The sequence below is a fragment of the Brachyistius frenatus genome, unplaced genomic scaffold (assembly GCF_029030835.1).
Source record: "Brachyistius frenatus isolate BFR_SWC_R1_liver_20210118 unplaced genomic scaffold, ASM2903083v1 Contig_29, whole genome shotgun sequence".
NCBI classification, from domain to species: domain Eukaryota; kingdom Metazoa; phylum Chordata; class Actinopteri; family Embiotocidae; genus Brachyistius; species Brachyistius frenatus.
This window is the reverse complement of record NW_027210628.1, coordinates 2,422,323-2,444,489: the sequence shown is the minus strand read 5'-3', so window position 1 is coordinate 2,444,489 and position 22,167 is coordinate 2,422,323. Positions and strand designations below refer to the sequence as shown.

Below are 22,167 nucleotides of genomic sequence, written 5' to 3'. Positions count from 1 at the left end.
ACAGTCGAGCTGAGCGCAGCTGTGCGGCCTCCTCGCTCCTCAGAGAGAGCACCGACACAGAACAACGCGTCGTGGTAACAGCGCGTCACAGACCGGGGGTCAAATGTTTTATCCCCGGTGCGTGCTGTCATATTTTATTTACACCTGGGAAATAACCATCATAATCATAATAATAATAATAATAGGGCTCGCTGCATGATTCAACATGAGACGTCGAGGCTTGACACAGTCCGTAACCCAGCAGACCCTGCAGGGGAAGCAGACGTGTTGCTCAACCATCCACCCAGTGAAAGGAACAGCGTGCTCTATCTGTAGAACCAGAGGTCTTTCTGAAGTCGTACTTGCTCCACGTAGAGCCACAGTGTGATGAAGATGGCCACCACAAGACAGCTGCTGTCCTACAATGCCCTCGTTCCTCCGCAGTTCCTCCAGGAAGCGCCGGTCCACGTAGTTATCGGGGAAGGGGCTGTCGTTCCCACAGCACCTTCCTCCAGGGCACAGTCTGGTCCCATCACCCTGACCACACACACACACACTGTGGTAATCACCGGTAATAAAGCATACACTAGGTGTTTCATTTATGTGTCAGGGAGCCCTAGAGGTTAAACAAAACAAGAAAACCGCCTTACACGTCACTTCTGGACACTGAGAGATGCTTTTTCAATGTACTCTTGTATTTGGAAGAACAGGAACCATCTGATCATAATTATCATAAACATTATCTGCTAAATTGTAGTGAAGATAAACAGTGAGTTGCATAACTGTAATTTTGTAACATGTTGCTAGAGACCCCTTACAACGCCCATTGGGTCTTTTTTTAAATGTTATAAAGTATTTAGATTTTAGATGACAAACTACTAATATGCACTACTGCTATCTTGGGAAAAAAAAAATACTAAAAGCCAAATCTTTGCTCAACATGCTGTGACTTCAGAACAGAGAGAAAAAACACAATAAGCATTAAATGTTTTTTCTGAAACCTTCAAATGATGAGAAATTAGGATACATGTTAAAAAATAAAACACCTGTTTATTCACAAACAGTACAAACAGTGCATGTATATTTTCTGTAAATAGAATCATTCAAATTGCTGTTTTCTATTTACACAAATTTCAGGCACTTGAGAGAAGTCAGCAGACAGTTGCGCACATTCCAGCATTTACGGCCGACGAGATTATGTACAAAGCAGCTTCAGGACGGAGTGGATTTTGCAGACAGCCGGTCCCACAGGAGGCGGAGAGAAGCCCCTGCACAGTGCTTCAGCTGGATAACACATCAGCAAGGTCGTGGGTGTCTCTGGGTAGCAGTCAGCTTGCAGCTGGAAGGACCACAGGGGAAGATGGGTAATGGAGTTCTGAGCAGAGAAGACTTATTTGACACTTGGGATTGCTGGGGGTTGCCTCCTGAAGAGAAGATGAGATCATAGATATTATTATGTGATTAGGTGTATTATAACAATACTAACAGAATGCCAGTGTAAATCCCGAGAAAACATCTCTATCTGATAAAAGCTTACACAAGGAGAAAATAATGTAAACATTTCATTTGCATGGTTTTCAGAAGATGCTGTCTATTACTGCAGCTTTCTTGATGTTAGACCTAACAGGCTGATCAAAGAGATGATGTCTGATCCCTCATCATTATCATATATAAGTCTGAGTATGCAGCACTGAGGTCTAATCTGAAGCTTAAATGCAAGCTTTCCAGGTTTATATTCAATTTGATTTCAATTTAGTTTCAATTTTTCAAACGAATGAAATATCCAACTAAATATAAGCATTTAATACATATGCAATACGTCTCCACCGCATGTAGAAAACTGACCCACGGCATAAAATAATTGCTGACCCCTGGATTAAAGTGTTGTCATGAAAGATATGAAAACTATTACACGGTTATGTGTAGTAGTAGATGAGTTTGACAGTTTTTGAAAGAAGAACAGAGACAATTTGAAGAGTGAAGAAAAATGATTGATTATAACTACAGGATAGAAATGAGAACATGAGATCTGATTTAGCAAGGAGCGTATACAATTGTTGTAGCAGTGCCTCTCAGGGTTCACAGCTGATCCCAGTGCAATTTCAATGTATTTAATGTATTTAACACATTTATTGTTTTGTTTTTTTATTTGCCCATACTGCCACACATTTCGTTACACAAGTCATGGCCAGAATCCGGAGTTAATAGACTTTACAATGATGAGAATAAAACGAATAACACCACATAGGCTTATAGAAGTAGCCTCATGTTCCATGTATCTATAGGGGAGGCAGAGAGGCATAACGCTGGATGGAAAGAGTCAGGAGAGCAAAGAGACTGTGTGCGGGAAAGAACCTAAAGAACCATTGGAGAGCACAGAGGAAATGAGGCAGAGAGAAAAAGGAGTGACAGGCCAAAAGCAGGGGAGGAACGAGTGAAAGAGAAGTGAAGAAAAAGGACAAGAAAAAGAGGTACGGGGAAAAGGGAAAATAACGGTTATTGCATGAGGGAAACTGAGGAAGGCAATAAAACAAATGCTCGCTAGGAGAAAAAAAAAAAAAAAGGAGGAAAGAGGGGGATGAAGGACAGAGAGAAAGATGAAAACTTGACAGAGCGCTCAGCCTGTTGTCTCTGGCTCCAGTAGAAAGCTGCACGGAGAGAAGTCCTGTCTGCTGAGGCTGATGGGAAGGAGAATATGAGAAACACATTTTCCAGCAGACCCCCACCCAGCTCAGATTACAACTCTCTCTACTCCTGAGCCTCTGTAGAGGAGCGTTTTGATTGTGTGTTTGTGAGTGTGTATGCACAAAGTCCGGGTAAAGACCTAGAGGTCACCATAATCCAAAGGTCAGGTTTCAGGGTCTAATTTCTGTGGTCACCTGGGTACACTGGTTGTGACACGGCTGTGTTGACCGGTGAGCTTCTGAAAGCTGTCAGGAGAGACCCGGGGTCCAGTGTGGGGCATCTGAGGAACAGGTGGCGCATGTCCACGAATCACTGGCTTAACACCAGTCACCGAGTCTATAGCAGAATTTGAGCTGGGCAGAGAGGAGACATTAAGTGACAGACCTCAGAGGCACAGATTTTTTTTCTGCATTTAACTGGACCTATGCATCACTGTGTGTCCGTTTGTACCTGGTCAGTTGTATCCAGGAGGAGTTTACAGGTGGAGGCAGAGGGGTGCTGCAGGTAGAGGTGGAGATCTCTCCGATGACAGCGAGCGCCTCCTTCAGGGCAGTGTGTTTGCAGAGCACTTCCACCCGGTGCTGCTGCTGCTCTGGTGACTCATCCATCAGTGCTGAGCATTCTCCCAGAGCGTAGAGCTGGGCCAGGAGCTCCGAGCTAATGAACTCCTTCACCTACAGAAAGGGAATATAAACTGCTGTGACAAGTTCAACTGCAGACTTTGTAAAGTGATATTTTACTCTGATTTGGAATTAGGACTCCAAATTCTTTCAGGGTTGGTGAAAGTCTTTCTTTTTCCTGAGGTTTCTCTTGTTTTACAGTCATTGGAATATGATCAAATAGTGTAAAGTAAATAAGTGCATCTCAGACAAAGAAATACAGATTCTAAGTTATGAGAAAGATTATTGCTGCACAAATTCACTTAAAAAGGTTTGACAAACAAACTTTTTCTGCAAGGTAAGACAGCTTTTAGCTGTTAAAAGACAAAGAAGGAAAGAAAGAAAGAAAGAAAGAAAGAAAGAAAGAAAGAAAGAAAGAAAGAAAGAAAGAAAAGGACAATTACTTAACAGTTATCAGTGTGGTCTGGATAGCTTACACTGTTGACCATGAAGTGCATGATGGTCTTTGGCATTAAGTCCCTGATGGTCTTATGGATGATGCTCATGTAGGAGTCAAGCAGGTTACGAATGGTCTCCACTTGACGCTCCAGCTGAGGGTCTGTGAAGGTGTCAGGAGGGCCATTTTCCTGCCCGTCCACCTGAGGGACAGACAGACAGATTGGGACATACAAATACTATGCAGACAATGCTCACATTTTAAACCACTGATGTACAGTTTAATGAGCTGTAAGGACCGCTGAGTTAACGCAGCTGGTGATTTCATGCTACTACATATGCGACGCACCATCTTGTGTGTACTGCAGTATCTTTGTCATCTTTTCTATGCTGGTGACAAGAAGAAACACACATTTGATAGGATAAGAACAGGGAGAGCAGAACAGAGGGAACACAAAAAAGGGAGGTAAGGAGGAGTGGGCAGAAGAAAGAAAAGGGGGAGCGGGTGAGGGACGAGGAACTGCTGATTAGAAACAGACTAGAACACACACACACATACACACATATTGTAGTGACATCATGGACCAAGAATGCTGTGCTAAGGAGCCAACGACAGAGCGCGATGGAAGGGGTGGGGGACTTGCTTTTTCGCTTTGGCAAAGGGGAGAGAAGGGGGAACACGGAGAGAGAGGGGTACGGGGTTACGGCCAGAGGTTCAAGGTTAGCAAAGGCAATAAGTGCGTTTAGAACAAAGCTAAGGTGCAGACAGGTGCAGCTCCCCACAGTGAAGGTCACGGTTGTGTTTCATTAGGGTTCAGAGTACTGACACCGACTTTCTCAGGGTAGACGCCGGCTCGCAGCAGAGAAGCCTTCCAGCTGTCCAGCTCCTCATGAGAGTTACAGGCCAACTCCAGGCATTTGTAGTCCTTATACACGTTCCTGCAATTCAGTACATTCCGGTCAGAGGTCTCCAAAACATATAAAGTACTTGCACTTTCCATTATACAGAGTAATAGACAAAGAACCATACTTTAACTACGACACTAGGTTGTGGGGAGATTGGCCCATTGCTTACCTTACTGTCATAAAAACATACATTTCATACCATAATGATTGGTGGTATTACTAATCATACATATTTTTTTCCTTGTGAGTTCTGTGTAGGAGATATTACCAGATTTTAGTTGCTTTTGAGATGACTCCAGTTATAAGTTAGGGTGTAGTGTATCTAAAAGAGAGCACTCGAGTCAAAAACGTACCAGGACCACGTGGATGATTTCACTGTTTTACTTTCTTCATACACAACATACCTCATGACTCACTCTGAGCCTAAGTCAAATGTTACTGGGACAGGGATGCCTTGATGTGTAACTGATGAACCCATCAAAACACAAGAAAATATCATTTCATGTGTTTGCTTTTTAAGAGTGTCAGCTGAGCTTTCATAAGACTATTCTTAACTTTAATGTTGGAGAAAAAAAAATGTAGAACATGTCAAAATGACAATGACAAAACTATTACGATATCACAGTACAACTGTCACAGCCGAGTCTAATGTATTGTATGAGGGCGTGTTTAAGTGGTCCACTAGCTGACCTGTGTCTCATTCCCCTGTCTTGCGTATAAATGACTAGATACAGGGGTAACAGAGGCCATTAGGGTTTATGGGCCAGCCCCATGATGACAACTACAGAATAAGCACAAGTTTTTGATGGACCTTGGGCCAGACTCCCCAATATTACATGTAAAATACAATCAAAGAGAATGTAAAGAGAGAACAACTCACTGACCAGTGTTAAGAACAGAAAGAAACACAAGCACTTGTAACCAGGCAGATCTACATATATACATATTTCATGTTTTCCCTAAATTTGGGGAAGCGCATGTGCTGGATAGTTTATTTTTTTTTTATTTTTTTCCCCTAAGAACATTTAAAATTTTCGAATTAAAAATATGCCAATTTTTCATTTTTGTTATTAATCATTATTATTACCATATTTGTGTAAAAGTTTCCAGAAATTTGAAAAAGCTAAAGCAGATAATCAACAAACTGCACCCAAAACTCGGTAATGAAGTGCACTGCAGAACAGAATTTGATGCTCTCTACAAAGACTCGGATTAGGTGGTGTCCAGGATGGCTTGGGTGCTGCTCCTAAGCCTTGTAATGGTAGGGAAACCCCTGCATACCAACAAGGACACAGATGCATGGACAAAATAAAACTATATTTCTCCCCAAATGCAGTGCTTAAGATGACCTCCATCACTGCATCTTATTTCCTTCTCTCCATCATGATCTTTCTCACTGCTATTGATTGCCAAGCTCTTCACACCATCTCACCATCACTGTGCTTTGGCTGTGGAGCAAAGTAAGAAACAAGCAAAGGATCTGGAGCACGTTGTGGCCCATCTGTTAAACATTTTGTTTTAATCACTCCGTTGTTTCTTTCCTCCTTTTGTTGTTCCCTTTTCACATTCAGAACACACAGCAATTAACCTCAAATATGTGAAACCTTTGTGTGTGTGAGAGGAACAGAAACGGAGACGGAAAGCGGGTAGACTGCGGCAAACGGAGAGCGATATAGAAAGATCAAGAAATGGGCTTCCAGTTTGTGTGTTTGTGACTGGGCAAGGCAGCGTGAGGCTAATAAGTCAGGGCGTGGTGGCTAACAAACGTGGAGCCAGGCCAACCATGACAATACTGGAGTGCTATTACACCAAGATCAGGACACTGACATGCATGTAACACCAGTGTGCACACACTAAAATGGTTCTCTAAGCTGATTTATCACTTACATCAATATTTATTTTTCTCGTCCCTTTCCTTCTGCTAGCCTCTCCTCAGCTCATGGCCGGTGTGAGTTTTTTCACTCGTCTTGAGGAATTTCTGCAGAGCCCTGACTGCTTTAGATTTGAAGAGTTTCCTGAGGTTTTTGATTACTGTCAGACAGGGACAAAGCCACTGCAATGTCTGCCCTGCCCCCCCCCCCCTCCGAGAGACACACACACACACACCCACACACACACACACACACACACACACACACACAAATACAGAAAGAGAAACATAGAGAGTGAGGGTGCAGGAGGTGGGGGGGGTGGGGGGCGCCACAGGACAGACTTTGACACATTCCTGGCCGATGGCTCTGATACTCTCTCTCCCGCTCTCTTTCTCCTCTCAACCCTTCCAATTCTTCTCTCTCCCTCCTTTTTGTGGTGAGTCGAGCAATTCTTTCCAAACAAGAGCAGCCTCATCTCTGATCCAAGCTCTCTGGCTTTGATTAGCTGCTTAATGAGCCTGCCATCGGTATGCTGTGGTCTATATGCGCAAAGGCACGCACACACACATATGCACGGAACACAACCCCCCCACACACACACACACACACACACACACACACACACACACACACACACACACACACACACACACACGCGCGCGCGCACATGTGCGCACACGCACAAATCCAGTTTGTGTGTCCGAATGCAGCACAACACAGAATTATAAACAAAGCCCACATGCTCTGGTTCAATCAGCCAGGCTTTGGGTCGGCTCCAGCTCCTAAACACACACTCTGTCTCTGTTTTCTCCTATGATCTCTGTCCTTCTCAATCTGTTTCACACACATAAACCCAGAAAACTCAAACCAAACCCTTCCCTCAACAGCCTGGCGTATGCTCCACGGCATAAAAAAAAAACGCTCTAGTACCCGCTGGATATCCTTTCAGTTCCTGGGGCAAAGTTGAACAGAGGAGGTCAGAGGAAGGGCAAAACACCACTCTGATATCTCCTCCCTTTCCTCCTCCGACACATCCACCCTTTTAAAATATCACCTAAACCTCAACAAGCAGGTGACAAGAGGAAAACTCCCTTTTCTGACTCACACACTCACTCACCAAACAGGCACATACTAAATGAAAAAACAAAACACAAGCCCCCAGACACACACACATGTGCGCACACACACGCACGCACGCACACACACACACACACACACACACACACACACACACACACACACACACACACACACACACACACATGCACGCATGCACAAACCTTAACTCTGTGTTGAAGATAGCAAAAACAAATTTGCTGGACATGAAGCCTTTTTCCACATCTCTGAGCTTTAAGTTGTCCAGAGGAAGCATGTACTTCTTCTCTTTCTCCTGGAAAAGATAGAATATAGGAAGAGAAAAATTTGACAGAGGTATGCAGAGTAAATATGACATCACAGGTGCTGATAGCATAAAAAAAAAAAAAAAAAAACACCAGAGACTGAGGCCGGTTCACTTGGGGACTTTAGTTTAAATAGTTGTGTCTGAGAAAATATTCTTTATCTTGCACCAAAAAAAAAAAAAAAAAAAAAAAAAAAAAGAGTGTCCGAATTTAAGGTGAACACGAGATGTGGGACAATGTGCTAGCAGAGCATCCAAGTTCATATAAGAAGATGTGTCTGACTGTCAGAGGGACTCGCATTAACAAACCCCTAACTAGCGAAAGAGGGAGAGAAAGGGGGGAAAGAGATGCCATAAGTCTATGGTCTGTCATCACCATTGGGACTTATGAATGACAGAGAACAGTTGGAGGAGTGAAGCTATACTGGTGTGAGGAGAACCAGACAGTATGGAGGCAGGGTACAGAGAAGTGAAGCAAGGCGGGAGGGAGGGAGGGAGGGAGGGAGGGAATGAGAGAAGGAGTGAAAAAAAAAAAAAAAGAGGGAGAGAGGCCGGGCCCACATGTGAAAGTCATTACTCAGACTCGGGCTCTAACACAACATTTCTCCTAAAGTGAAGCCCTTCCCCCTCATTTCTCTTCCCCAGCCTGCTCCCTCTGTCTAACCTTTGAGAAGGGGCCTTCCAGAAAGCCTGGTTATAGGAACAGCCATGGATGGGGTAATGAGAAGGGTAAAGATGAAGGCGAAAGGTCACCTCCAAAGAAAAGAGAGCAAAAGCATTGCTGCATAAAAAGGTGCCTCGAAAAAAGGATGCTGTCTGTGTTTAGATGCTGACCTGCCCGCCTGAGCATGTGCCCACATGTGGTATGAGATGTGACTATGTTGGTTGGACATTTTGGTCTTCCCTCTCTCAGTGCTCCCCTGAACCCTACGACTCTCTTCCTTTGCTCCCCTTTTCTTTTTTCCAAAGGGGCCCACTTCCTGTAACAGAGGCCGAAAAAAAATAAAAATGACAGAATGCGATTGGCGCTCATAGAGCAACATCTGGGATCGCTTTAGACAGAGGGGGAGGAGACTGGAGCGAGTATAGGGTGCTCTGATGGGGTAGAAATAGAAAGTAGAGATGAGAAAAAGAGGAAGAGGAGGGATAGAGGTGGACACAGGGAGGCGAATTTCATAAAAGCAGACAAGGAAACTTTGAGGAACATGGAGAGCAGGAGAGAGTGTGCAGAAGAAGTGGGGAGAAACTGCAGACCACTCCAAAAGTTGATTCCCCATGGGTCCCATCAACCCATATATGGCTGCTAAGTTCCTCCCCAACTCTCTCTCCTTCTCTCACTCCCCTTATTTCCTTATGCCTTCCCTGAGTGAACAGGCAGATCCCTTGCTGAATGAGTGAATGTGCCACGTCAAGACTGGATACTACGCCTGGACACAGCCCTGCGGACCAGCGACTCAACATACACTACCATCTCTGAAGGAAGGACACCCATAGGAGTGGATGTCTGATATGTATGTGTGTGTGTGTGTGTGTGTGTGTGTGTGTGTGTGTGTGTGTGTGTGTGTGTGTGTGTGTGTGTGTGTGTGTGTGTGTGTGTGTGTGTGTACCCTGCGACTCAGCATTGAGACCGGATAAGAAAGAAGAGAATAACAGAGGAAGCCTTTTGCCAACTCCTCTCTCCGCCTCAGGACTGCTAGCAAACGAGCAGAGATGGACAGCACGAGGCCGAAGAGAAGAGAAAAGGGTCCTGCTCCGTCATCCCAGTGTTCAGACTACCTGTTCAGGATCTTACTGGTGTACAGTAGTCTGCACATTGGTTAGACTGTGCAAGGAAGTGCCTCAGCAGCCTACACTAATATCACACACACACACACACACACACGCACACACCTACAAAAACCTGCATGTACTCTATGCTGAGACAAATATAGGGTCAAATATTGTCTTGTGTTTCTTGCTTGCAGATGTCAAATATCTTTAAATGTGCATCCACTACCAGCAGCTTTTATTTCTTCAAGCAAGTCAAGCAGCATCTCATTTTGTAGCATTTCTCAGCTTCAATTAAGTGTTGGGTAATAGCGGTTAAAATATGTTTACGGTAGAGATGTTTACCTCCAAGCAAGAGAAGTTTTGACTTTCTGTTCAAATTTTTAAGGCTAAAATGAAGAAAGCTACAAATCAGCTGAGCGTATTTTACACACATTCAATGCAGAGCTCTAAATTAACTTCTTTTTCTTTTCACAGAGTGCCTTACATTTTAGTTATTTTTGTGCATGCGCATCTGTGTGGCAGTATGACAACTCCTGTGTTCACAGACATGGCAGCACTGCTTTGTATATGCATGTGTGTGCATGTGTGTGCATATGTGTGATGTGTGTGAGGGGTGTCAGGGTGGTCAAGAAGCCTCATACATCAGAGCTGCTCTGTCTGAAGCTGTGTCTCCCTTTTCCCAGAAACTAATGGATTTGAGATATGGAACAGGCCTCACACACACACACACACACACACACACACACACACACACACACACACACACACACACACACACACACACACACACACACACACACACACACACACACACACACACACACACACACACACACACACACAGGAGTGCATGTAGATTAAGTGTGTAGGCATTAGCTGTCTGTTTTTCTTCAGGCTGCCTGGTGGAGCCCTGGCAGTGGCAGGGTGAAGGAATGTATGTCTGTTCAGTGTGCTGTGGAGTTTAAACTCTGAACTATTATGCCACACTGTGTGAAGTCAGTACAGGGTACAAATATCGTAGTACATAGGAAGAAGAAACATCGCTCAGAGGCCCAAAATTTTTGTGTGTGGAAGTACTGGACAGAGATGGAGAGAGGAGGTTGGGAGGGGAGGTTTTTGGGAAGAGGGGCGTTTGTGAGAGAGACTGTGGAGGAGTCAAGGGGGGGTAGGGGGTGGAGGGGATTGGGGGGGTCAAACGGGGGAGGTCTGCAGTGTAGAAACAGCCATGTGGGATTTCTCTGGGCAGATCTTGGAAGCTGGTGTTTGGACAAAGCTTCAGATTTTCCAGCCAGGAATGTGCACAGTCCCAGGGAGACTGCCAACCACAGAAAGGGGGGAGAAAGAAAGAGAAAGAGGGTGAGACAGACAGAGAGAAGTAGAGAAAGGAGGAGTAAAAGGCAACTGAGGTGAGAGAAAGAGGAAATAAAAGGGGGGCAGCAGTCAAAGAAAAAAATAAATGTCTGTGGAGGTAGTGTGGGCGGGAAGTTATGAGAGAAGAAGCAGAAGTTTGGCTTCATTGTGTGTGTGTGTGTGTGTGTGTGTGTGTGTGTGTGTGTGTGTGTGTGTGTGTGTGTGTGTGTGTGTGTGTGTGTGTGTGTGTGTGTGTGTGTGTGTGTGTGTGTGTGTGCGTGCGCGCGCGCGTGGACACAGAGATGCATGTGAAAAAGCAGTAGATGTGATCTCCTGTGATAACATGGATGACTGATGATGTACTCAGGCCTCCTAAACACATAAACAGCTGATGAACCTGCCAACAAAGTGAGGAAGAGCATAGATTAAACAATTAGTCAAAAAGAAGCTAAATTATTGTAATTCAAATTTGGACTTTCCTTTTTGCTTCTTTAATCCTTACTGTGAAGCATACGTGTCCTCTCGCGATTTGCAGATAGCCAAAGATTGTTGCTCTGATCTGATCAGCAGATATTTGCTTGCCTGCCTTTGTATTATTTCTTGCAGATGTGCTAAGTCTGTGTGTATGAGTGTGTTGATTTGTAAATGCTTAGTAAGGCGATGACAGCAAGAGGAAACCTATAGCACTCTGTGTGTGTGTGTGTGTGTGTGTGTGTGTGCGCGTGCGTGCGTGCATGCATGTGTGCGTGTGTGTGTGTGTGTGTGTGTGTGTGTGTGTGTGTGTGTGTGTGTGTGTGTGTGTGTGTGTGTGTGTGTGTGTGTGTGTGTGTGTACACAATATGCATGCCTGGGGCTGTGTCTGGAACACAGTGTTCAAGCCATCCAGTGTTTATCTGAAAAGTGACCATATGTGTGTCTGAGTGACTGTATATTTTCCTCTGCTGTTTGCATGCCACTTTGTTTACATCAGACTCTGCATGTGTACTGTATATACACAACTCCGTCAACTGTGTGTGCTTGTGTGTGTGTGTGTGTGTGTGTGTGTGTGTGTGTGTGTGTGTGTGTGTGTGTGTGTGTGTGTGTGTGTGTGTGTGTGTGTGTGTGTGTGTGTGTGTGTGTGTGTGTGTGTGTGTGTGTGTGTGTGTGTGTGTGAGAGAGCGCATGCTCGTGCCTAAGTTTGGCTTGGGGCAGCTCCAGCTGTGTCAGAGTGAGCCACTCCAAATGCCTCAACTCCCAGAAGAGGAAGGAAAGGGGGAGCAAGGGGGAAGAGTGAGGGGAGAGCAGGACCAATAGGGAGAGGGGGGGTGTCAGAGGAATGAATGGGGGAAATGGTGGGGTTCAGTTGCAGGTCCAGGTGGCAGGAGAGAAAAGCAACAGTGAGCTGGACAGAGAAAATGGGGTAAAGATGCCCCTTTTGTTGCATATAATGATGTTTCAAAACTTCCATGTTTAGCTTCAACCACAATCTATTTCAGTGTGGTTACTGAGAACAATAACTTATGTGTAAAATCTTTCTGCACATTGTTTCTACCAACCACTTAATTCTTAATTCTCCGTCTGTCAAACAATAAAACTCAGTTTCATCATCACAAATGTTAACTACCCATTTACACCGTTTTCGTCCAGATGTGAATGTTTACAGATGCTTGTTTGTATCCGTATACAAATGCTACAACGTTGTTCCCCTCCTCTGTTCTCCCACCCTTCCCTCTTCCCATGACATCAGCTGTGACAGGATGAGACTGTTGTGGTGTGTCTGCCTGTCTACACTTGCTGTGCAGACCTTCTGCTCCTGTACAGCAGGCACAGACAGGCAGACAGATGGCAACCCCACTGACATCAGAACGGAGGGCCAGGAGGACCTCTCTGCCACCAACTTCAATAAAACCGCGGGGCCTTCATGTGTTAACTGTGTTAACAATAACAAATGAACAATTTCCCCTTCGACTTAATTCTCTGAACTCACCAGTTATGCCATTTCAAGCTGCGACATGTTCTAATAAACCTGTGATGACTCAAGTGTACTGCCGTGTTTTGGTTTCATTATCACACTGTCTTGGTAATTAAGAATAATAAGAACTAGAAAGAGAAAGAGGGTGAGACAGACAGAGAGAAGTAGAGAAAGGAGGAGTAAAAGGTTAATGAAGTGAATTGGAAGGCCTCACCTCATCATCCTTGAACCAGGACAGGCTCTCTGCAGACAGGATGAACCAGTATTCCCTGGCTCCACCTTTCATGATGCCGATGTTGCTGATGGTCAGCCAGCCCTTCTGTATGATCTGCAGAACAGCCAAGGGTGAAGAGTTGAGATGGCAACACTGGCAGGACCAGCACAAAAGTCTTGAGCAGACAGGTTTATATGAAGGCATGCGATACAGGCCATACAGAGAGAGTCGATTTTGCTGATGAAAATAAGAGTTAAAGTCCGGACCAATTGACACTAGAGGAAAAAATATTTGTTTGTGACATATATGACGTAGATATGCAGCCTGGTTCCATCATGAAAATGTTTCGATGGTCATAAGTAATCAAAGAGAACACTACATATACAGGTAAAGACAACGCAGTAAGCATAGAAATAAGAGCAGCCAATCAAAACAGGATGGAAGAGATTGGGCAAGGCTGGTAGACAAAGGGCACTGTAGAGGAAAGACGTGCATTGGGTTACAGGAAATAAGACCAAGATATGACATATTCATCCTGGAAATGAGGTACATTTTTACATCTGCACATGTTTATGGAACTGTGAAAGTTAAGGATTTTAAGGTTAAGACAGAGAGAATACTGTAAAAATGGAAAAGTTAAAATAATTTGTGACATTTGCAGTGAATCAGTTGGAAATTAAGGAAAAAAAAAAGATAAATAAAGCTAGCAAAAGCTAAATATTGCATGTGCAGTAGCATGCCAGCCCAAGACCCTGAAGCTTGACTCCTGCACACATAATTTCCAGCAGAGGCAGTAGTGAGTGAGAAGGCTGAAAGAGATTGGTCTCCTACTATTCGACTTGAACGAGGAGCCACACCCTGGAGAAAAACAAGACATGAAGTCCTTGATGAAGTTGTTGTTTTCTTCATCATTTGAGGGGGAATGACACTGATATTGATCATTTAATCGTTATTATGAAAGCAGCATGAGCGACGGTGTAAATAACTAATGTTCTTTTAAATTTTTCAAGCTGTGGTTACAATGCACCGCTGTTCAACGAACACCATCATCATCATACATCAAGGTTCCTGACTCAATGCAATTATACTGGAACTGTGCTTTTAATGATCTGTGGTTTCAAATGTGTCACATACATTTTATGTGGCACATTAATCATAACAGATTGAGACAAAAATGCCTCATTTTTGTTTGACTTGATTCCTATTAAAAGCCAAGATCAACTTTGGTTGCATTATTGGACCCTAAATCCTACTCTGACTTATCTGCAACTACAATTGCTGATTAATGCTGATAATTAATGGTGATTCATAACACATAACACATGGGACAGTGATGTAACTGGAGGGAAAAAGTTTGGTTCATACCCTTGCACACTAAAATTCTGCAATGCAGTAAATGTTGCTTGGAGCATTTAGACATAGTTCTGCACAATGTTGCACATGTGTTTGTTTTTAACACATACACAATTCTGAATAAAAAGAAGATTTAAAGTAATAGCCAGTCTCAGATTTTGGCCTGAGGGTATTGGTGCTTAACTAAGGGTGTTTATGGTATGAGATTCTGAGATATCCATAAGTTACTTCATTGGAAGTTGCGGATTATGACTGTTTTGTGCAATGGACACTTCAATAGTTGCCAAGAGCACTGACAGTGATGGACCAACGGGCTGTGCAAAATGATCAGCACACAGACTGACCATCTGCCATCAGACTGCCTCAAATGTACATGGTTACGATACAGTAAAAGGGCATTTTAAAAGAGCAACTCTCATGTTAATTTTTAATGAATGCAGTGCTATTGAAAGTCTCACCTGGCTTCCGGTCATCCCTGCAACAGTCTTGTTATTGCTTTGACTGTGCACCTGCTGGGAACTGAGAGGGAGGAAGAGCACATGTTATTTTCTCAGTCGGCATGTTACAGTGAATTTCATAGTTTAAAATTGCTGAGGTTACTCACTTGTTGAATCCAATGAAGTCTTCGTGGTTGGTATTTATGTAGGAAAGCTGTATGTCAATAAGCAACAGGACCTGAACAGAGCAGACTTACATTAACTGGAGAAACAGAACGGTTACATATCTTAGTGGTGCAGTTAACGAACATAAACTTTTGAATACAATATGCAAAAGTATGTAAATGACCTGCTCTCTGCATTTAGTCTCTTGCTCTCGAATCTCATTGGTTACAATTCTCTCAGTCTCATCTCTTAGTTGTGGAAAAGAACTGAGCTGTAGAGAAATAAACAACAGCAATCAGATATGAGACAGTATAAACACCATGAAATGTGTAGCATATTACACAAGCACATTTATACCTTGTTGATACACTGGTACACAGTGGTGAGCAGTTCTTGACCGACCATCTCAATACATTTAATACACGGCCCTTTAAGCCTTGTTATCGCTCTCTTCACCATGGCTTCAAAGGCCAGGTCAGGAGTGAACATGCCTGTCCTGTGGGGGAAAAAATGAAACGTAAGAACAGAAAACTGTAAAGGACATTTACAGTATGTTCAGAACACGATACTGCACCTGACACCGTGGATGTTTCTGATGGCATAGTTGATCTCCTGCCGCAGCTTCCTCTCATCAGACTCAATCTGTGGACATGCACAGTACATCACAAGTCAGAGTTGAGGACGTGGCTGAGGAGCATTACAGCTACAGATGGACGTACACTATTCATGGTACTACTGTGTGAAAAGCACTATAAATGCACAAAGACAAACAAAGATCATAGACACACACACACACACACACACACACACACACACACACACACACACACACACACACACACACACACACACACACACACACACACACACACACACACACACACCTTGACCAGTTCAAAGGGGAAACGCTCGTGGAAGATTCGGTTGATCCTCGCACCTCCTGACAGATTAACGGTGTCTACTTTGTCACCTGAACCCTCAATCAGCTTCTCAAAGTCAACAGCCAAGCGCTGCACTAACCTGGAGGACACAAACACACACAGACCAGGGAAAATCATGCACACATAAATAATTTAAAGGACAATATATGGACACAGACACAGAATGACTGACTGACTGTAGCAGAGTCTTGGTCCTGCTCGCCGTGTCATCAGAACTGTACTGCCTGTACTCTTTGTCCAACGCCAGAAGCTGGCTGTGCAGATGGCTCCTGAAGGCTGGCAGTGTGTCCTGGATGTGGTTTGTCAGTTGCTGCAAACAAATATTGTCAATTACAATACATACACATGTAACACGTATTTACATCTCTGTGTGCATGCTTGCATTTTTAACCTGATTAAGTATTCTTTGTAAATACAGGGTGCCCATGCGTTCAGCCATATGTTTGTATGCCGGATGGGACAGGAAGAACTTCTTCTCCGCCTGCAGAGCTGCCTGAATGTCTTTTTTTCCATCAATATCCTTCTGATTGCGGTTCACCACCCCGATGTAACCTGGGGAGGAAGAGATGAAAGGGAAACGAGGAACATGTGATCACCGGAAGGAAGACAAAGTCCGGCAATCAAGGCCTCTGATGTGAGACAGATTCAACTTGCATTTTCTGACGTGTCCTTGGGAACTCTTCCCAGACCATCATTTGTTCCATTATGACTGTAGCATACAAGCAGGAAATGTGCGTGTTTGTGCAACAGCAGAGCATGTTGTAAAAAGCAGGCCAAATCCCCTATTCAGTAAAAGCAGCCGTCTTCATGTCTAATACGTCGGTTCTACGCTGCTACCAGGGCAGTTATTTCAGTGGGCTTCCATGGCTAATGCATTTTCACTGTAGGAAAAGCATGAAGGAGCACCTGGTGCTGCTTTACTCAGACTGTACGCTGCCTCGGGAGCTTCCAGCTTTGACTTTTTCCTGTACTCTTTTTCTTCCTCTCTTACACACACACACACACACACACACACACACACACACACACACACACACACACACACACACACACACACACACACACACACACACACACACACACACACACACACAAAATATTCACAAAGCACAAACCTTTTCAGGCTAGTAGCGATAAGCCCCCTTTGTCAGGCTCCACACTTCTTACTGTTACACCAATAGCATCAATAATATAATTTCTCACTCAGACACACACACTTAGAACACATGCAAAGACACACACGCTCAATGGCACAACAATGATGTCATACAAAGTACATAAACAGAGTGAGCTTTTGGCAGCTGATAAAAGACAATAATTATGTTGGTCCTCTCCAAAGAGGCTCCATTGTAATTGAATTGTCGTGAGGTGGCTAAAGAAACATTGTTTACACATACAAAAAGCAGCACACCTCTGCGTAGGGGAAGCAACCTGTTCTCGAGTATTTCCCTGGCATCTGTTCCTTCATCCATCAGGTCCAGCTTTGTGATTACACTAATCGTGCGCTGACCTAAAGGGGAGATAAAAGTTTATTTTATTGCCTTAATAATGGGATTTTAAAACCAGTGCAAGTATATATAATACATCCAGTATTTTAGATTAACATTTTGTTTGTAATAATGTAAAAGTAAATTCCCATAAAGACAGCAGTTTGTAGAGCTACAAAATATAAGACTATGCATGTTATCCACAAAACAGATGTGGTTTACCTTGAGGGTCAACATCCTTGGCCAGTTTAAGTGCATCAGAGTTGGCCAGGTCAGTGTTGGCAGGTGTGACTGCCAGGATGAGACAGTTTTCCTTACAGATGTACTGCATGATCATGTCTCTTATCTGGTACTCTATGTCTGCTGGCTGATCGCCTACAGGCACCTTGGTGATTCCTGGCAGGTCCACGAGAGTCAAGTTGAGCACTTTTAAAACAAACACACACACACACACACACACACACACACACACACACACACACACACACACACACACACACACACACACACACACACACACACACACACACACACGCAGAACACACATAGGTCATTGCTATGTCAGAGAAATAGACTGTTTGTGAATGGATATGTCATGTTAAATACCCCAAATACACACTGCGTTACCGTTTGGTGAGTGAATCCGTAGGTTGATGGGAACAGGGGAGATGGCTTTATTAGGTCCTGTAAGTCTGCACGTCTCTGATTCGATTTCCTTGCGAATCTCATCAAAATCTGTGAACTTCTTTCCTTTACAATGGAAAAATTCACCGTACTCTGTAGACACACACAAGAAAAATCATACTGTGATAGATTCTTAATGTGTTTAGAAGCTTGCTGTACGTATCTTTGGAATATCAAGTTTGTCTGAGTGCACCAAAACTTGCGCTGCTCTTTGTGAGAGGCTATCAGGTCACAGAAAAATACAGTGACTGCTACAACTTAATTCATTCAAATTTGTTTGCAATTATTCCCTTTTTGCAAGTTTCTAAAACTCATTCGAGGTTATTTTTTGAGATAATGCAAATGCTATACACCCTCAGACATTGCTTCTTTTCAGCCAAAGCAAGACCAGTCAGAAAATAGAGGACACAGATGTGAACATTAAATGAGGCTTGCGCCACAATTGTAAAATATAATCCTGCCCTCTGGTGGCAGCTTTAAGTACACACTCTGCCACATGAAGTGTGTGAGCTTCTTTCTTACCTGTGTCAGCACTCAGCAGCTGGAGGATTAAAGGTCTGCGAGTTACAATTCCTGAACCCCGTGGAAGGAGGTCTCTGTTACAAGAGAAAGGCTGAATTGAACGAGAGCATACACACATATAAACACAAAGGTAAACTGACACTTCTGACTTGAATCTCAGTCTGAGAAATATATTAAACAGTAAGTATGCTATGTGCTGATAGACTTGCCGAAAAAAAGCACTAACATTTGGATATATATGATTTTTTTAGTTCAGTTTTACTGAACTAGACGGTGTAACAACGTAGTTTTACTATCTAAAATATCAGCAACCTGATCGGGAAGGCCAAGAATTTGTTTAATCATATGATCAGCTCTATTAGATATATAAAGACCTCAAGCTAAATGTTTAAAGAAACAGAATGCACACGGTGAAAAATATCCGTCCTCCCTCCTTTTAAAATCAGATTCAGGAAGTTTATTTTATTACATCCTGTCCTGCATTAAACAGCTGGTACAGTCCTCCAAAAATAGGGTGTCATGGCTGAGACAAAGAACTGAGGTGCGTGATAAAATATCCACACCCTCAGGATCAGGAAAGCAGGCCTTAACTGTCAGTGCCTCTGGACAATGCATAGGTCTCCTTGGCTTAACAGAGCTCCACTGTCTCATCTACGGCTGCAGGAAGCTCCTGACTTACTTCCCAGCATTCCTTTCTGACAGGATGGAAGTACTTATTCTCCTTATCACACAACAAACTGTCTCAGTTGCATTAAAACTTGAGCCAAAACAACTCCGTTATTCATAAGTGAGCTATGTTATTTTTAGGAGCCGTGAAATCTGTTAAAAGGTCAGAAAATGATGTAACACAACAAAGCTCTGTTCAAAGCTCACTTTTGGTGAAATAAATGACTTGTAAGATCACTAAAATTCCGTTTTAGGAGCCATGTTAACGTCCACCCCATCACAAACACCTACGTTGGCAGTCTGTGAGATAAGCTGCTGTACTGACTACTGTCATTCAGAAACAGCCACGTCCGGCATCCACCACTTGAGACTGGCAAAATATAGCCAGTATACTAGAGCAGGCCCTGATACAAAAAGTATGTAGACAGAGAGTGGCCTTAAGTTCTTATTTCACTTCAGTGAAGTTAAGCATGTGCCAGTTCCCAAATAGCCTGAATGGTTTTTACTTTTGACACTTTACAGTTTATTACAAATCCAGAATCTTACTGGTTAAACTATAGACATTATGAATCCTATTTTTCAGTAATGAGAGATCATGAGAATTTATTACATAATGGATTTCTGGTAAAAAAAAAAAATTCTGACAGTCATTCAAGTCAATAACGAGATAAGGCTCACTCATCAGAGAGAAAAGGTTTATAAGTTGTGAGTGGTAGAATGTAACTAAGTACATTTACTTGAGTACCATAAGTAAACATTAAGGTATTTGTATTTTCTGATACTCTCCACTGCTACTCCACTACATCTCAGAGGAAAATATTGTACTTTTTACTCCACTACATTTGTCTAAAAGCTTTAGTTACTTTCCAAAATAAAAAAAAATGTTGTTCTTTTACTGTCCAGTGAAAACAGTGCATCTCCAAATTTAGTTATTTTTTAAAATTAAATTCTTTCTCATAAACTAAAAGATAAAGTGCTCTTTTATGAATTTTCCTACTTTCTAAATAAACAAAGTATTTAAAAAGCCACCTGGATTAGCTGGAAACTGTCACTGTACAGTGGAACTGTACAGCAGTAATGTCGCTCAAAAAACATAGTACATAACATTACAACACTGGCAGGAAGCACTTTGTGCATTGTGTACTTTCACTTTTGATACTTTAAGTAAATTTTGCTGATCATACTTACATGCTCTTAATGAAGTAAGGTTTTGAATTCAAGGCTTTTACTTGTCGAGTATTTTCAAATCTTAGTACTCTTATTTAATTAAAGGAATTGAACTTGAACTGCTATATCCTCCAAGCTGTAACTAAAGACATTATATAAATTATATATAGCTTTTAGACTTTATTACATAGTCTGCGTACCTTGAAGGTGTTATCGGAAAGAAAAGGTTTATAAGTGGTAACTAATGTCTTAAATGGTAAATAGGACATTTACTAATGCTTTATAGATCAGTTATAAATCAGATCAAAAGAGTTTACTCTCTCTATTTGGTAGACATGCAGTTATAAATGTTGGTTTTTCATGAATACAAACTCTCACTGTTCAGCAGCCATTAAATCATCAGTCATAAATGTAAAGTTAAATTCATGGATTTAGGTAAGGATGGTGGTGAAACAGTCACAAGTTGTTCTTCATACTTCATTAGCAATGCAAAGGGCCCCCTAAAATACCTGGTCCCTGTTTTATAAGTGTGGAAAAACGTGTCCACAGTTCAAAGTGCTTGTATCGGTACATGAAGCTGAGGACTGGATGGAGCCTACCTGCCCACGAAGTTTTCCAGCACGGAGCTCTTGCCTGCGCTCTGGCCGCCCACCACGGCGATCTGCGGCAGGTGGAGGCTGCAGCTCTGACCCACGTTGCTCAGGCCGTCATGGAGGCGATTGATCAGCGGGATCAGATCCTCCATCCCGCGGTTGCCCATCGCAACAGGAGCTGCTCCCTGTCCGGCCACTTTGAATCCTGTTTTCTCCCTTCTAGTCAACTCCGGTCGAAAGAGTGACGACCATACTTAATTGTTACTTGAGATTAGACCCCTAATTACTGCCGAAATGTAAAATACCTACGATAAATCCTCTTGTCGAAGGTCGGTGCCAATTTTTAAAGGTCCGAAACATCAGCAGCCGTTAGTGCGTTACTGCTAACTGCGTCTGGGAAACCACGATAGTCTCCACGTTTGTACTCAATTCTCCGAAAACGACTCGCTGAAGACATTGTTGTCGTTTCAAAACTCCCGAAGCTCGGAGTGTGTCGTCTCCCTACAACTCTGGAAACATTGAAGGAGCTGGCCGCTGGTCGCAGCGCTCACTTCGGTCCGTGGTCGGGAGGAAAACGTTCTGCTTTGACAGCTAACGGACGAAACTTTTCTGCGCATGCGCGGTAATGAGCAGGCGCAACTCGGCAAACCCCTCCACCCCCCCTCTCCCCCCCCTCTCCCCCCATATACAGTAGACAAACTTCAGTGCCAATTACGAGAGTACCCTGACTTATCAGACACGGAGCGAGAGTTCACTCCTCTGGACAAGCAGCTATTTAAAATCCCACATATCCAGTGAGGGTAGGGCTCCGCTGCAACCCAGGGAACAGTGCAACTAGAACCAGAGTGTGCAATTCAACTACTGTAAATAATGCTGCTGCATTCTTTGCCAGTGAGGGAGTGAGCATGGTGCAGCCTGAGTGCAGCCCACTGGAAGCTAGGGGGAGTAAAGGGAAAGTGAAGGCTACATTTA

At 43.3% G+C, this 22,167-nt stretch overlaps 1 protein-coding gene across 3 annotated transcripts; it reads right to left on the bottom strand.

The window, feature by feature from the left end:
• Nucleotides 1-1,009: 1,009 nt before the first annotated feature.
• On the bottom strand, nucleotides 1,010-21,769 carry dnm3a (dynamin 3a). Of its 3 annotated transcripts, none has more exons than XM_069699142.1 (21): nucleotides 21,202-21,769; nucleotides 18,770-18,843; nucleotides 18,191-18,340; nucleotides 17,786-17,989; nucleotides 17,488-17,586; nucleotides 16,468-16,628; nucleotides 16,253-16,386; nucleotides 16,020-16,155; nucleotides 15,710-15,777; nucleotides 15,493-15,631; nucleotides 15,320-15,406; nucleotides 15,138-15,208; nucleotides 14,992-15,052; nucleotides 14,012-14,038; nucleotides 13,181-13,294; nucleotides 7,777-7,886; nucleotides 4,547-4,658; nucleotides 3,761-3,922; nucleotides 3,115-3,338; nucleotides 2,859-3,017; nucleotides 1,010-1,403 (listed from the first exon to the last, which is right to left on the bottom strand). In XM_069699142.1, exons 1-21 carry the CDS (start codon nucleotides 21,360-21,362, stop codon nucleotides 1,370-1,372), a joined length of 2,487 nt encoding a protein of 828 aa, XP_069555243.1. In that variant the 5' UTR covers nucleotides 21,363-21,769; the 3' UTR covers nucleotides 1,010-1,369. The 3 variants fall into 3 exon arrangements, with proteins under 3 accessions (XP_069555243.1, XP_069555244.1, XP_069555245.1); XM_069699143.1 differs by having other exon boundaries at nucleotides 4,553-4,658; XM_069699144.1 differs by lacking the exon at nucleotides 14,012-14,038.
• Nucleotides 21,770-22,167: the final 398 nt, after the last annotated feature.